The sequence below is a fragment of the Chrysochloris asiatica genome, unplaced genomic scaffold (assembly GCF_000296735.1).
Source record: "Chrysochloris asiatica unplaced genomic scaffold, ChrAsi1.0 scaffold00037, whole genome shotgun sequence".
In the NCBI taxonomy this organism is placed as follows: Eukaryota; Metazoa; Chordata; class Mammalia; order Afrosoricida; family Chrysochloridae; genus Chrysochloris; species Chrysochloris asiatica.
Window position 1 is genome coordinate 13,739,639 of NW_006408555.1, and position 17,865 is coordinate 13,757,503.

General features: G+C 40.1%; 1 protein-coding gene across 1 annotated transcript in view; it reads right to left on the reverse strand.

The window, feature by feature from the left end:
• Positions 1–17,865, reverse strand: part of CNTNAP4 (contactin associated protein-like 4) — a 380,481-nt gene that overhangs the window by 39,807 nt on the left and 322,809 nt on the right. Inside the window, exons 16-17 of the mRNA XM_006860153.1 lie at positions 13,521–13,691; positions 12,540–12,758 (exon numbers count right to left, since the gene is read on the reverse strand). Coding sequence (XP_006860215.1) covers positions 12,540–12,758; positions 13,521–13,691 — 390 coding nt within the window. The remainder of the gene's footprint in view (positions 1–12,539; positions 12,759–13,520; positions 13,692–17,865) is intronic.

Genomic DNA, 17,865 nt, shown 5'->3' on the forward strand with positions numbered 1-17,865 from the left:
GTGACTGTGTGTTATGTTAAATATATGTGGCTGTGTGTTAAATATATGTGGCTGTGTGTTAAATATATGCTGGAATCGTTTTCATAATAGTAAGAAGAAATATCAGCATATGGCTCTATGAATATGACCTCTTAGTTCTTCTAAAGAGTTAATGTTTATCTAATTAAACACTCTTAATTACATTTAAAATTCATCAGGAAGCCCAATGTCTAATTAAATATATAGAGCTGTGTCAGAACTGTATTGAGGATTTCTAGTTTACGAATAGGCTTCAAGTTAAAGACACACCTGCTCTGAGCAACGTGGCTAATGCAAATAGGATTGGACCTGAGAGCTTAATTAAAGATTGCAATGCCTTTTTAGGGTTAGAATATGTCAAATGAAAATGAGTTGCAGTTTGATTAATTGATTCTGGATGTTTCTGCTGAGCTATTATGTTCGGAACTATCTTCCAATTAATTTTCTATCAATTTACCTGCCATACTATATCAGATATAATGAATTCTGGAACTTCACAAACACCGAGTACCTTGTGAAATAAATGCCTAACCTTTCTATGTAATTGAATATTGCGGAGTTTGTTTACGATATTCAGTTCTCGTCCATTGCACAACAGTACGGCGCCACCACACCTGAGTAACTGCTAGGTGCTAAGGAGACACTGAGGCAGCCTCCACCTGCTGCCTGGCCTTAACACATTCCCTCTTCTCAGGAAGTCAGTCTAAGTGACAGATGTGGTTGTCACAGGATAGGAGCTGACTCCTTCCTATGCCAATTCTCCCCTACTTTTTGGCAAGAAGAACTTTGAGATGAAATTTTAATTTTTTCAATGGCAAATTATTCATGTGCTGTGCCTGAACATTATTGAGAACTAATTGGGAGCAGCTAGACGATTCAGCTATGGGTTTAGAGAAAGGAAGAGAGAAAGACAGAAGACCCCAAGACTTCTCGCTTAAATTCAGAGTTATGGAATCTCATTTGGCAGAGCACAGGGAATCTCCCCAACCTTGAAAATGTGTCTGAGAAAGGCAGTTAAGCCGCTGACACAAATCAGCTCAGGGAAGGGAGGGTATAACAGGATGAGGCCCGTGGACTGGATCCAGGGCCAAGACAGGGAACCGGAGGGAATAAATGGTCTTCTCTAGTCATACAGTGAATTATGAGCCCTGTCCATACCCAGCCCTCCTGGGGCAAGCAGGGGGAAGATTAGGATCTGCTAGTTGCTATAACCGCCAGGCATCTCTCAGTTAGTCAGACTGCAATGAATTGTGGGTTGTTATGTTGGAAGCTATGTCACTGATATTTCAAATACAAGCAGCGTTGCCTATGGTGGCTAGGTTTCAGTAAGCTTCCAGACTAGGAAGAGGGACATTATGATCTATTACTTTAAAAACTGGCCAGTAAAACCCAGCAGCACGTTGTCTGATGTAGTACTAGAAGGTGAAGCCATCAGGTTGGAAGGTACTCTAAGTACGACTGGGGAAGAACCGCCTTCTCAAAGTAGATGACATGGATAGAGTAAAGCATTCAGAATGTTCCTTTGCTGATGGGGCATAACTCACACTGAGAAGAAACAGCTGCAAACAGCCATTAATAATTGGAATGTGGAATATACAAAGTAGGAATGCAGGAAAATTGGAGTTGTCAAAAATGGAATGCATGAAGATTGATATTCTACGCATTAGTGAGCTGAAGCTAACTGGTATTGGTCATTTTGCATCATATGGTTCCTTATGCTTGGAATGAAAAATTGAAAGAGGAATAGTGCCACATTCATAGTCAAAAAAGAACATTTCAAGATATATCCTGAAGTACAATGCCGTAAGTGATAGAATAATATCCATATATCTACAAGGAAAAGTTAATATGACTACTTTTCAAATCTAGGCACCAAAGAGTAATGTCAAAGACAAAGGAATTGTTCAGAAAAAGTTTCATCAACTTCTGCATTCTGAAATTGATCAAACATTGCCATCAAGATGCTTTAATAATTATTGGTGATTTGGATGTGAAAGTTGGGGGGAAAAAAAGACTAGTAGTTGGAAAATATAGCCTTGAGACAAAAATGATGTTGGAGATTATATGATAGACTTTAGCAAGGCCAATGACTTATTCATATGCTAGGTCAATACATAAGGAAAGTGAATGAAGGATTGATGTATGTGAATCACGGTGTTGGCAAAGAATACTGAATATATTATGGACTCTCAGAAGAATGAACAAATATGTCTTAGAAAATGTACAGTGAGAAAGCTCCTTAGAAGGAAGAATGGTAAGCCTTCTTTTCATATCCTTTGGACATGCTATTTTCATCTCAAAGAAAACAGACAACCTGCACCACTGGACCAATAAATTGTTGGTCTTGTTAAGTGCCATCGAGTTGCATAGTAACCCTGTCTAAGGTTTCCGAGGAGTAGCTGGTGAGTTTGAACCACAACCTTGCAGTTCAAACCACCCTTGAGGTCGAGTGTTTATCCTTTGGCTCCATACCAGAATTCCCAATAAATAACATCATGATAAATAGAGAAAAGACTGAAGTTGTCAAAGACTTCATTGTGCTTGAATCCACCATCAACACTCATGGAATCAGCAGTCAAGAAATCAAGTAAAGCACTATATTAGGCAAATCTATGGCACAAGACATCCTTAAAGCATTCAGGAGCGAAAGTGTCAGTTTGAGGACTTGCATGAGCCTGACCCAAGCCATGGTATTTCTAATAGACTCATACCCATATGAAAGTTGGACAGTGAGTAAGGAAGACTGTAGAAGAATTGATACACTTCAGTTGTGGTGTTGGAGAAGAATATTAAAATACCACGGGCTGCTAGAAGAAAAAAAGAATCTATGTTGGAAGTACATCCAGAATGTTCCTTAGAATCCAGAATGGCCAGACTTCATCTCTCATACTTCAGCCACATTATCAGGAGGGACCACGCTCTAGAGAAGAACATTATGCTTGGTAGAATGGAAGGTCAACAAACAAGAGAAAGACCCCCAACAAGATGGATTAGCACAGTGGCAACAGCAATGGGCGTAAGTGGAGCAACGGTTGTGAGGTTGGTGGAGGACCAGGCAGTGCTTTGATCCGTTGTGTATGAGATAGCTGTAAGTCAGACCAACTCAACAACACCTAACAACAATAATCAGGAAGAACATCATGCTTGTTAAAGTACAGTGTTCTAGTGTTATGGCAAAACAGGAAGACCTTCAACAAGATGGATGCACACAACAGTTACAACAATGGGTTGAAACATAGCAACAACTGCGAAGATGGTGCAAGGCCAGACAGAGTGTCATTGTGTTGTACACAGGCTGACTCTGAGTCAGAACTAACTCAAGGGAACCTAACAACAACTGCCTTGGAGCCGATTCGAACTCCTGGTGATGCCATGTGTGTCACGAATAGAGCCGCTCACCACAGAGTCTTCATTTTCAGTAGGTGGTTTTTTAGGGGTAGATAATCAGATCGTCCTTCTTAGGCAACTCGCGTACACATGAACTTCTTGCCTGTTTAGCAGCCAAGCACTGTAATAGAAAGATTTTGCCTTGCAGAAATAGTGGTGTGAGCTCATGGTAAGGACTCCTCCCGCATTGGGAGCATAGCTATAATGTTGCCATGGGGCACTGGTGATTGATGGGAGGACTGAGAGGAGGAACTGTTCTCTCCTATCTTTCAAGAACCATTAATGGTTGAAGGAGGCTTGGAGTCAGCAACAATGACACAGACAGAAACTCTGGTCAATCACCTGGGAGCCAAACCTATGGTGAAACCCTGGCCAGAGGTAATGGCAGCAGGGAAGCAGATCTGAGCGACTTCTTGGAGGACCACGTCATTCTGGCTTGGCTGTGCTGAGACTTATTTTAAAGGGTCATCTATTGCTGGCATTAATGTACTCTCTAGCCTCAAGAGATCCCCTCTGAGTTACAACATCATCAACAGCCATGAAGATTTATCCACTAGAGATGGAAAAATCTACAGGCAGTATCTCAGGATAGTTATGAAGAGACACCTCAAGAGGAAGTTGTTATTGGTGGTAAGTGCCATCAAGTTGGTTCCAACTCATAGTGACCCTATATCACAAGGTGATGAATCTTTTTTCTGCCAAGGGCCATTTGGATATTTATAACATCACAATAAAAATCTATGTTGCTATGAAAAGAGCTCCAAGATTTCTTGAATTTCGAGTCCCACCTGCAGTTGCCTTGTCAGGCAGGGTCTGATCAAATGATTCCATGGCTTTATATGGCCTGCAGTTCAGATGTTCCCCACTCCTGCTGTAGACGGTTGCTGAGGAGCAGCTGATGGATTTGAACCACTGACCTTCGGGTTAACACCACAGTGCCAACCCCAGACCATCACACCAGGAGGTGGTTGTGTGCCATCTAGTCGGTTCTGACTCATAAAGATCCTGTGTAGAGATTCTGATGTTGTAAATCTTTACTGGGACAGAAAGCCTATTTCTCTCACGGAGCAACGGGTAGACTTGAACTAATGACCTTGCAGTTAGCAGCCAAGCTCATACAAGGAGAACATAATGGAAACACAGGATACAACTGCAGAACAGTGACGTAACCCTCACTGTGTTGTGCTTTGATGAGGGAACACATGAGTTACACAGAAAATGAGATGGGAATAAACAATGCTCGAACATCAAGGGTCTTTGGCATTCTTTTCTTCTTCTTATGACTTAATGTTAGCATATCAAAAACAGACTGCAAAAAAGACAGAGGGAAGTAAAAACTAAAATATTAGAACTAACAAGTTCTGTTCATTAAAAGATACCATTAATAATACGACAAGGCAGTCCACAGAGAGGCACAAGACATTTGCAGTCAGTGTATCTGACAAGGGCTTTCTCAGCATATATAATGGATCATTGCAAATTAATTTTTTTAAAAAAGAAGGTAGTATTATGAAAAATGGGCAAGTGATTTGAACTGTCACTTCAGTCAGTAGGAATGTGACAATAACTAGGCATAGGGTCCTGGTGTGGCACTGTAGGATAAATACCGGACCACAAGGTCCGTGAATTACAACGTCTGTGGTTCAAATTCACCAGCGGCTCCTCAGAAACCCTATACTGGGTTGCTATGGGTCGAACTAACGCGAAAGCACTTAACAACATTATCCATGTCCTGGTGTGGCACTGTAGGATAAATCCTGGACTGTACACCTCACAGTCAACCCTCAGATGTCCTATACAGCTCACTAAGAGTCCGGACTGACTCGATGGTACTTAACAACAACATCCATGTCTTAAAACTGAGAGCCACTGAGTCAATTCTGACTCACGGTGAGTCTGTAGGGGGGAGCAGAGCTATTCCACAGTGTTTCCAGGCTGTATTCTCTCTCTTACAGAGCAACCAGCTCTCCACCACATCCTGTAACCAAGTAAGTCATTCGGTTATGTAAATACCTAACAGTAATGCAGGTATTTGTTCACCAAAAGACTAATGTTAGACTGTATTTATAATAACCCAAACCTTGAAATTCCCACATGGCCAGTCACAGTAAATAAATCCACTCTTGTGGCGCCAGGTGCAGAAAGGTGCCCAGGTGATGCCAACATGCAGCGAAGGCTGAAAACCATGGCCTGGCAGCTTTAATGTACTTACAGCTGTGCATTCACCTTTCTATGAGGCATTCAGACAAGTGTCTACTCAAGCTGCTTCCTAACCTTTGCTAGATTTCATCCCATTCGATGCAAATGACTTCTGACTTCTCCTTCAGGTTCTAGTCACTAAATGTTGAAATGCCCAATTTAAAAACCTGTCAGTAAAAGAACTTAAAGACTGGAAACAAAAATTGCAGTGCTGGTTGAATGAAAATCAATTCAAGGCTAATTTAAGAAGCTTCTAGGAAAAATGCTGAATTTACAAACCAAAATAGAAAATGACCACTGTCACACTGCAGCTTTAGAAATGATTCCGTTCTCTCCGTCATTTCTGAGGCTGTCGAGTGTTTGTGGGCCTGTGAAAAACAGTGATGCTGGGATACTGAATCTCCACAGGAAGGAGGCAAAGGGCTTCTGTATTGACCACAACATTTAGCATCACCTCACACCAGGAAGGTTCCGGGGTCACAAACAGCAGCTCTCAGCAGACCTATTTAACTAAGATCGGCCTTAACCACGCACACACAAAGAAGGAGGTGGAACAATGGTGCCTCGACTACAAAGGAGGAGAAAGGTTTGCAGACAGATGTTAAGTCCTCACTGGTGACAATAAAGGCAGAATTGGTTGTTGTTGTTGTTAAGTACCAGGGAGCTGGTTCCTACTAATAGTGACCCTGCACAGGGTTTCCGAGGCTGTAAATCTTTACGGGAGCAGAAAGCCTCATCTTTCTCCCGGGGTACAGCTGGTAGTTTCGAACTGCTGACGTTGGGGTTAGCAGCCTGATTCGTAACCGCTACGCTACCAGAGCTCCTTAAAGACAGAATAGGGGTTGGGATTATTGGGTGGGGGGATTCAGTGCATAGATGCTTGAACTTTTTAATGCTACTATCACATTGCATTCATACGAACCTTTTCCACTTACTCATGCGAGGGTTTTTGTTCATTACTTTATTCCTCTTTCACTTTGGGTGGCACGGTGGATGGCATCCTGAGGTTTAGATTAGTTGAAGATAATTGTTCTGATATTTAGAGCTCCTGGGATTTTTAAAAGCCTTCCGTTTCATTATTCTTTGGGGTGGGCTAACACTACTTGAATTCCTAAAGTTATTTCTCATTTCCTTATTCCTGTTTCAGCTGTCATCTATCACTGCTGCCGGTGGAATCATTTTAGCGCTTTCTATTTCTTTTAAATGATTTTGCTCGGAAATTAAAGGGTTAGTCTTCTCTCAGAGTTTAACGCTGGGATGTGGACGGACTTTCTGATTGGTCTTTATTCGGGAAAGTGAAGCAAGCAATTTAGAACCTGCTTTGGAGTTGTTTCTATTAGTCTACTGCAGTAACTGGTACTGGGAGAGTACTAAATGGTATTGTCCAAAAAATAAGATGTCACTAACAGACTACTGACATGGGCCTCGCTATGGTACCACAGTAAGATAAGGAATATAATTGAAATAAAGATGAACACACAGTCAGCTGTCAATGATCTTTCATTTGTAGGTACAAGTGTTCAAGATGATACCTCGTACAATTACAATTCTACGTGTTATTGAAATTCCCAATATTTCATATTGCTGTTGTTGTTAAGTGTCCTGGAGTTGGTTCCAAATCATGGTTACCCTGTATAGGGTTTCCAAGGAGTGGTTGGTGGGCTTGAACTGCTGGTCTTGTGGTTAGCAATCCAGTGCTTAGCCGACAGTGACACACCAAGACTCCAATATTTCATATGTTGCTGTGGTTAAGTGCTGTCGAGTCTGTTCCGTCCCACAGTGACCCTGTATAGGTTTTCCAAGGAGCAGATGGTAAGCTTGAATCACTGACCTTGTGGTTCAAACCGATTTTGCAGTCCAGCGCATGAACCCATAGGGCCACACCAGGACTCCCAATATTTCATATGTTGTTATGTGCCGTGGAGTCGGTTCCGACTCAGAGCGACCCTGTACAGGGTTTTCGAGGCTGTAAATCTTTCCGGGAGCAGAAAGCCTCATCTTTCTTGTGCGGAACAGCTGGTAGTTTGGAACTGCTGACCTTGCGGTTCGCAGCCTGATTTGTAACCACTACACTATGGTGAAAACCACTAAATGCTGAAACATTATTGTAATTGATCTTAAGACTAATTTAGACATTCAGCATTGTCCTATGTTTATAAGACCCTGTTTCCATGCCATTTAAAACCTTATTATCAGTCTCGGGGTTTGCTCTTTTTAGGTGCCGTGGGCACAAATACAGATCTCTTCTACTCTGCTGATCAGGTAGCTATCGCCCAAACTTCTTGACACAAATAAGGGGCTACATCAGTTTCTTGAAACATTTCAACTTGTTGTCCATGAATTCCTGGAGACTTGTATTTCACCAATAATTCCAGTGCACCTTGGACTTCTTCTATTAGTACTACTGGTTCTTGATTCCATTGAAATGGTTGAACATTGGCTATTTCTTTTTGATATAGTGACTATATATTCCTTCCATCTTCTTTTGATGCTTTCCACATCATTCAATATATTTTGCCCATTGTTGTTGTGACCTCATAGGGTTTCCAAGCAGCAGCTGGTGGGTTTGAACCACTGAACCATCAACCTAGTGGTCTGCAGTCCAGAGTTAAACTACAGCACCACAACAGGATTTTGCCCATAGAATCCTTCAATATTACACCTTTTGGCTTAAATGTTTTCTCCAGTTCTTTCAACTTGAGAAATGAGCGTTTTCTTCCCTTTTGATCTCTAACTCCAGGTCTTTGTACATTTTATTATTTGACCTTATCTTCTCGAGCTGCCCTTTGAAATTTTCAGTTTAGCTCTTGTACTTCCTCATTTTTCCAGTTACATCAGCTTCTCTATGCTCAAGAGCAAGTTGCAAAGTCTCTTCTGATATCCATTTTGTCTTTTCTATTTTGTCTGTCTTTTTAATAACCTTTTGCTTTTTTCTTGTATGATGTTCTCGATGTCATCTCACAATTCTTTTGGTCTTTAGCAGTGGTGATTAAAATATGCATCAAATCTGTTCTTGAGATGGTCTCCAAATTCAGGTATGATACATTCAAGGTTGTATTTTTACTCTTGTGGACTTGTTTTCATTTCCTTCAGTTTCCACTTGAACTTGCATATGAAAAATTGATGATCTGTTCTTAGATTGACCCCTGACCTTATTTAGATTAATTAGCCTGTTCTTATTTAGTTGACCCCTGACCTTATTTAGATTAATGATATTAAAGCTTCTTAGCCATCTCTTCACACAGATGTAGTCAATTTGATTCTTGTGTTTTCCATCTGGTGAGGTCCATGTGTTTGTTGTTGTTGTGAAGTGCTGTCGAGTCCGACCCATAGTGACCCTGTATAGGGTTTCCGAGGAGCAGCTGGTGAGCTTGAACTGCTGACCTTGCAGTTCAAATGGCTGTGCACTCTGGCGCATTAATCCACAGTGCCACACCAGGACGCCTCCGTGTGTATTGTTGTTGTTGTTAAGTAGCATGGAGTCGGTTCCGACTCATAGTAACCCTGCAAAGGGTTTCCGAGGCTATAAACCTCTACGGGAGCAGAACGCCTCATCTTTCTCCCGTGGAGCCACTGGTAGTTTGGAACTACTGACCTCGAGGTTGGCAGTGCGACTCATAACCACTACGCTACCAGAGCTCCTGTTTATTTTGCTGAAAAAAGGTATTTGCAATGAAAAAGTCGTTGGCATTGCAAAATTCTATCATGCAATCTCCAGCATCATTTCTATCACTAAGGCCATATTTTCCAACTACTGATCCTTCCTCTTCCGACTTTTGCATTCCAATCACCAGTAATGATCGATGCATCTTAATGGGATGTTTAATCAATTTCAGATTGAAGAAGTTGGTAGAATTTTTCAGTTTCCTCGTCGCAGACTTTAGTGGTTGGTGTGTAAATGTGAATAACCGTAGTATTAACTAGTCTTCCTTGTAAGCATATGGATACTGCCCTACTACAGACAGCCTTGTACTTCAGGATATATCATGAAATGCTCTTTTTGGAAGTGAATTCAATTCCAATCCTCTTCAATTTATTGTTCTCAGCACAGTATGATTGTTGATTGAAAATGGCTAATACCAGTTCATTTCAGTTCACTCATGTCTAGGATATCAAACTTTATGTGTTCTATTTCATTTTTGACAATTTCCAACTTTCCTAGATTCTTATTTGTAAGTAAGAAGAACTAAATTTAAGCTAGAAAATTGTATTGGACCAAAGTCGAGAATTTTTATCACCCCAGGAGTCTCTCAGAACAGAACAGGGCTCGATTATAATGTATTTGAAAGTCTTTTAACATGCAGGGAAACGGTTTCCAGGTGAAGGAAGCTTCTGGATATGCCATATGCTGGCACAGAATATGAAGGAGCCCTGGTGGCATAGTGGATTATGTGTTGGGCTGCTAACAGCAAGGTCAGCAGTTCAAACCTACCAGCCACTCCATGGTGTCTCTTCCCATACAGATTTGGAAAGTCTACAGAATTCCCTGGAGGGGATTTTTATAAGCAGATTTTTATTAGCAGCAAATACATTTTTTCAGCAATTTTTCTTCCTGCCTTTCTTTTTTTCATTTTCAATGAATTTGACTTAGATGTAATAAAGACTTCAGTTTTAAAGGCTTCCAGAAAATAGAGCCCTCCTTGAATCGGCATACATATGGTAATATGAAAGGCCTAACCAATTGCTTCAATAACAGTGCAGTCTTTTCAATCCTTATTAAACACATGTCACATCACTGACGGCAAAAAACTCGAGTCTTTTCTAACACAGCTTGTGATTTTATAGAAGTACTTCTACCCCTTATGACTGACTACCTGAAGCCACATTAAGGTCAGGACTCTCTTCAGATGTCACATATGGTAACTCTGTTATGATGAAGCTGAAATGATTCCCAGGGATAAATGACCATCTACAGGCAAACTACAGCTGGTTTCGCTGCAATCAGGGAGCCCTGTTTCAGCCCACTCCGTTTCTAAGAATAGTAAGGCTGTTTTTAAGTTACTGACTGATTTTAAATTGCTAAATCTTTTGTTGTGGCTACCTCTCTCAATTTTCATAATTCAAGAAATACCTACCCTCAGTTTCCTGACTGTGAGCTTCCAGCACATTAGTAAAAGAAAACTTATTTATATACGGAGTCCTGGTGTGACGTGTAGGATAAACACAGGGTTGCTAACCACAAGGGTGGTGGTTCAAATCCACTTGCCACTATTCAGAAACCCGATCCAGGGTTGCTATAAGACAGAAACAACCTGAAGGCACTTAACAACAACAACACATATGATGGTGGCAGCTGTGTGCCATCAAGTCAGTACTTTACAACAACAACAAAAACACGAGTCCTGGTGTGACGCTGTACGAAACACAATGGACGGCTAACCACAAGGTCAGCATTCAAACTTACCAGCCACTCCTCAGAAACCTTATACAAGGTTGCTAGGAGTTGGAACGTACTCACTGGCACTTAACCACACCAACAATAATACAGCTGTGTTGATACGGCAGTTTGCCTCCTGTAAAGATTTACTCTTCTGAAAACAGGGTCGCTATGAGTCAAAAGCGACTTGATGGCACACAACCACAACCATCACCATATATGTTGTTGTTGTTAAGTGCCATCGAGTCAGTTCTGACTCATAGCGACGCCGTATAGGGTTTTTGAGGAGCGACTCATGAGTTTGAATGACTGACCTTTTGGTTCAAACTGACCTTGCAGACCTGCACTTATCCTACAGCACCACACAAGAACTCATATATATTTATGTTGTTGTTGTTAAGTGCCGTCAAGTACACACACATATATACACACAGACACACACACATAGATATATTCATATACATATATAGAGATAAAATATTTCCATGTACTCTTTGCTATTCCAGTAACCTTAAGGTTCATTAAGAATCCGAAAGGTAAAATAGACCCACTTGAAGAAACTCTTCACTACAAATTTATTGAGTGAATGAAAGAATAATTGATAGAAAGAATGAACACATAAAGTCATGTAAACCCTAAATGAGTCTTAGTTAAGTAAGTCACATAGAAGCTATACTCTTTGAAGAGGGAGAAAGCTAAAAAGACAAGGGTGTTAAGGAAGAGAAAGTGTACGCAACAGGGATCTGCTGAATTTTGTTCGAAACTAGAACTCTGAAAATTTTGAGACATAATTGCAGATAATTTTTCATATATTATTCTTTACCGTTGTGCTGTATCCTTACTTTACCTTTAAAAAGCATGAAAAATGACAGGAAAAAATAAAATTCTTGGATGTCTATGGCCCAGCTGCTCTACAAAGTGAACAGCAACAATGTAAAATCAAATAAACACACCCAGACAGCTTGACTCCGGAAGTATATAAACGGCGGGTGACTGGATGCTGGAAGTGACGAAACAACTTCTGGATACAATTATGGAACTGAGTGGGGCTGGTGATCAGGGGCTATCAGAACAACTGGCAAACGGAGGGAAACCAGGAAATGGTCACTGTTCAAGGATGAGTCTCCAAGCGCATGGGAAACCGAGATCAACATTTGCAGTCTCATGCTAAGTTTCCACGTAAAACACCTACACCCATAGGCCTGGACGAAATCAAATACTCTGTAATGTTAACAATGCAGATGCAGCAATGAGCAACCCCCAGGTTTCGGGAAATAAGCAACTTCCGGACCCTGAACCTCAGTTATCTTATACAATTGGCTCAATAATACCTATTCCACAGGCTGGTGCGGAAGAGGAAATGAAACACCTGTAACGTAGATTTTCAAGTAACTAAACCCAAAAACCAACCCTTTTTGACTCCCATTTGATGCCGACTCCTGGCGATCTCCAAAGTACACTGGTTTGTTTTTGCTCTCGTCACTGACAGATAGCTGAAAGTCCCCTCTGTACCTACACCACACAGTGAATGGACAAAATGCACCTGAGGAGAGCTCACCGACAAACAGCTGGCTGTTGAGCTGTAACAAGGCATGCCCATCGGCGGGGGCAGGCTGCGTCTTTCGAGAGAGCTGATCCACTCCAATGGACGCCTCTTTCACGTTCCTTTCGACTCTAACGTGGTGCCACTGGTTGTCATTGAAGTGAGTGGGTGACCGCACTGAGATCTCAAAAGGCCCATTCCCCACGTCAAATGAAAAGGTCACTTCCACCGGAGCTGGAAACATTAGACATGACGGGTGCTCCAGTTAGTTCATAAAGCAGTGAACTGAGTCCTTAATACTCAGGAATGGCATCACAGAATAAAAATCACTAAATATAAAGACAATGTTGAGAGTTTTATGGCAGGAACTAATGACATCCTTATGGCCTGATGTGGGACGATAGGTACAATACATTTTTCTTTAGGGAAAAATATAATTTAACAAATTCACCCTCTTTTTTTATTTTATTTTAGATATACTACTAAATAGTAAAGTTTTGCTTGACAGCCACTAACAACATTGAAAACTATTACATGTACACAGAGCAAGGAAATAAAATAGCATCTGAATTGTTCTATAAAAATAATGTGTTTACAGTGACTCCAAGCTGATGTCATTTGAAAACGTTTGATAGGAATGTATTGGTAGCTGACTATAAACTATATTCACTATCAAAATGATATGACTGGTTGCTTTTCAATTAAGTAATTTGGTAACTAACAAAAATATTAGGTATTTTCTTTACATTTCATTTTCACCAACAGAATTTAAATCCCTTTTTAGGGGGGTTCTAGAGAATGCCAGTAATTTTCATACATTTACTACATATTAAAAATCAAATTCCTTTCTTATGAAAAGGCTGATTTAAAATCATGGAGTTTTAAAAACAGGCCATAATGCGAAGATTCAGTGGCCACTGTAGTAATGTACAATTAGTGAAAGGGTTTACTATGAAATCCAAGAGTCTCGTGGAGTATCTAGGAAAATCAACTCACAGCGTAGCTCTATCCGTATAAAATCGGTAATCCCCAGGTTCTCTAAAAATACTCCAGATGAAGCTGTTGTCTTAAAAAAAAAAGACACATCAGCACTGAGCTCTCCGTGGAAAGTAGGGAAATGAAGGTAGGAAGCCTCAGTATTGAAGGAAGCAGAATTCCAAAATGACCCTGTTTGTTTTTATTTATTTTTTTTTCAGAAAAGGAAGAAAGTGAAAAAGAAAATAAATTAATGAAACAAAGCGAATGACATAATTACATTTTGTTTGTAGCACTTGACTATTAATATGGTGTTAATAAATATGTAAACATACTTTTGTTCTCTTTTCTAGAACTACATAGCAGATGCAACACTTTTACATTGACTGGAATCCTGTTCTTCTGCCAATATAGAAGAGGAATAATAGCTGTAGAGATGTCTGAACTCGTATTTTATGTAAGAGAGAATAAGAAAATATCCTTAATCTCACTTCTTTTTATTTTATTTTTTCTTAATCTAACTTCCATTTTCTCCCAAAGTGATCTGAAATATAGATCTGCCAAACATTCATAGTCTTCATTTATTTGTTACATGAAAATATTAATATCTGTCTGGACATGAATCATAAAACCCTAAAGAAGCTCAAAGTACTTTCTGTCCTTACACTTTTAAGGGAAACACATCACAGAGTCACACAGCTCAACTAAGTGTCCTCATTAGTGGGTTTGGTAATTTTCTCAGCTGAAAGTGGCTTTCAAAACAGTGTTCATCTCATTAAAGACCAGGAGACTGCTTGTTCTGTGTTGATGTTCTCAGAAAAAAAGTTGCTCTCCATTCAAAATGATCTGCTACTTCCTCATAACAGTGAAAACTTAAAAACAATACTTTAATCACATTTATCTATTCTGTGCCATTTTGCAGTCTTGGAAGACAATAAATGGAAAGGTTTCTCCAAAAGTTTTTAAATGCTCAAAGGAGGCAGACAATGTTTAATAGGTCAGACCACAGACAAAAGAGATCTGAAAAACATCAACAACTTATTTATGGAATATAATTAATTATAATTGCTGTTTCAAATTCAATGCCCTATCTTTACTCCTCCCTTCATTTTCCCCCCTTGAATTTCAGATATCTGAAACTTTTCTGTTGGAAGAAAAAAAAAAAAAAATCAAACTGTGGGCCCTACATCTCGGTATGTGTGCAAACTAAAATATAAATGAGGTGGCATGAAATGACAGGAGCTCAGTTTGGCTAAATCAGCATGGTAGTTGAGGGGTATGATCAGAGAAAGGAGCTATGTACTGCCTCTGCTGCCAATAGGTTCTCGGCACAGCCAACATAAACAGCCCTCCTCCACACACACTCACACCCCTGGAGAAAATTCTAGCCAAATTACCTTCCCGGAAAAAGATATATTTCTCCTCTGAAGTTAGAACAGCAGTTTCAAAACAACAATTCATTATGCTGGTCAATAACAGACACTTCCTGAGAGTTAAAAAAAACAAAACAAAAAAAAATCACAGACCTGATTCCGTGTTTACATGTTCCTTGGATTTTCAATGATTCCCTATAAATTCTGGACCAAACAAACCCTGATTCTCTCTCTCATTTTATTTTTTTGTTCCTTTAAATCTTCACAGGAGCAGAAAACCTCATTTTTCTCCTGCAGAGCAGCTGGCAGGCTCGAACTGTGGACCTTGTGTTTCTCAGTTCAGTGCTTATTCTACAGAGCCACCATGCTCCTTGTTGTTGTTGTTAAGTGCCGTCGAGTCGGTTCCGACCCATAGCGACCCTGAACAGGGTTTCCGAGGGTGTAAATCTTTACGGGAGTAGAAAGCCTCATCGTTCTCCCGCGGAGCAGCTGGTAGTTTCGAACCGCTGACCTTAAGGTTCGCAGCCCGATTCGTAACCACAACGCTACCATGCTCCTTAACCACAACGCTACCATGCTCCTTAGTGTTGAATAATTTATTCAGCTGAGAATCTTTAAATTTCTTTTTCTCCCTAGAGTCGAATGAAACTATGTTATCTGAATATGTCAAGCCTAGTGCTATTTTCTTTACAGCTCTTTCTCCACTTAGAAGTTTTGATTTCCAAGAAAGAATGCAAGAAAATGAAAAATATCTAGTTAGGAATAACAATACAAATGTGTGTTTTGTTTTTTAAGTTTTAATCTGACTTATTTTTTAGAAAAAAATTAGATGTCCTTTCTGTTGAAATGTGATATATGAAAATTAAAATCATGCTCTGAGTTTACATTAGAGAATATTATCAAATCTTACTGGTGTGTTTGATTAAAAAACGAGCGTTCAGAATTACATAAAGATCGAAATTAGCTCACATTGTTACATACTGTTTCTTCTGTTTCCCTTCTATGTTATAAATAGGTCAATAAAGCCTCAGATAGAAAGCTTTAAGGAACTGGCTTAAACAGGGGAATCGTTCTGTGAATTGCTGCTGTCTGTACAATGAATGCTTTCAAAGTAATGAAACAGTTTAGTACCATAGGTCGCCCAAACAGTCTCACACACAAAACAGTATCTATTTTGCCTAGTTTAACAAACCTTATTTTGCAGATTCACAAATAAGTGGAAAATGAAGTAAGAACATTTTATTGGATTAAGAAATTGCCACTAACGCATAACAATTAGAAGGAAACAAAGGCCAATATGCCCAGTCTCCCATAACACTAAAGGCAGATAATGGCTCAGCCCTTTGGGCTGTATTCAGAGCACCCTGGCCTTCCAGGCTATCTCAGGGAAAGGTGGTTGGTTGCAGAGGAAGGCTGAGCCCAGCAGGCAGATACCCTGTGGGGACAGGAATGTCTGGCTAAGGTGTTTTGAAGACCCCTGCACTGCACAGTGGCAGGCTGAATGCTATCTTTCACTGTCGGAGGAATTCCAGTCAGGACAAAATAAGATTCCTTTGATCAGCACAAACAAAAACAAATCATGACGCATTCTTCTAAGTAATGAATTCAATCATTAATAATTGATGCACGTTTTCAATTAAATTCAATATAAGGTACTAGAGATCTGAAACGAGGCCTTGGGGGAATGCTCTCTTTGATCTTCCCAGAATTATGTATGTATATTATGTATCTGTTTCTCTCTATCTGGAGTCCTGGGGTGGCTCTACAGAATAAGCATGGGGCTGTTAACCACAAGGTGAGTGGTTCAAACCCACCAGCCATTCCTTTGAAACCATAAGTATACAGGGTCACTATGAGTTGGAACCGACTCAATGGCACTTAACAACAACAACAACATCTATCTCTTTGGATACACAGTCATTTACATGAAAGAAGGATATGTACTTACTAGTTAATACTATTAGAAAGAAAACAAAACAGCTTGTTATGGAACATTTGTTTGGTTAAGAGTATGAGTGGTGTCTTAAATATTTGTTTTGTTAAACTGTTATTTATATCATTAATGTTGTTGTTGTTGTTAAGTGTCATCGGGTCGGTTCTGACCCATAGCGAACCTGGATAGGGTTTCCGAGGAGCAGCTGGTGAGCGTGAACCGCCGAACTTGCAGTTCAAACGACTTTGCAGTCTGGAGCATTAACCTACAGTGCCACACCAGGACTCCATATCATTAACAGATGATTCTTTTTAAAAGACCATAATGAGAGAAACATAATGTTCAGTCACAGTTACCTAGGGGTGAGGGGGATGAGGGTGGGGGGCTATGTCAGCTAAGGAGTGGGGGAAACTTCCTGTGGTGATGAAAATGTTTTGCAATTGACCGTGGTAACCACGGCACAACTGGGGGGTATATAAAAAGCCACTGATTCATAAGCTTTAAATAGGTGCCATGAGGTGTAGGAACCAAATCCTAATAAATCTTCTAAAAACAACCCAGACTATTTAAAGAAAAATGCATTGTTTTCCAAAATCATAGATTTCATGTCTCATATTAAAATGCATATAAAATCCCAACATGACCTTTCTTAAAAGTAAATGCAAGTATTCAAATGCCAAGGCAAAGAATAATTTACTCAGCAAATACAGCTTTCTGAACATTTAAAAATCATAAAAAAGGAAGCTGGAAAAGATGACTTTTAATTTAAGTGTTCATTTTGACATAATGGTAGATTAATATGCAATTCAAAGAAAAAATACAGAGAAATCTGTGTCTCCTTCACCCAGTTTCTCCCAAGATCAGTATCTTGTAAAGCACAGTATCACCGCCCAGATGCAACATTAATACAGCTGAGAAACAGACCAATGCCACTAGGACACGCCTCTTCCAGTAGGCGCCCCACCCACGCTCCTCCCACCCACTGCCTCCTTAACCCCAGATCTATCTAGCCTGATTGTTGATGTTGTTAAGTGCCACCAGGTAGGTTTGACTCATAGCT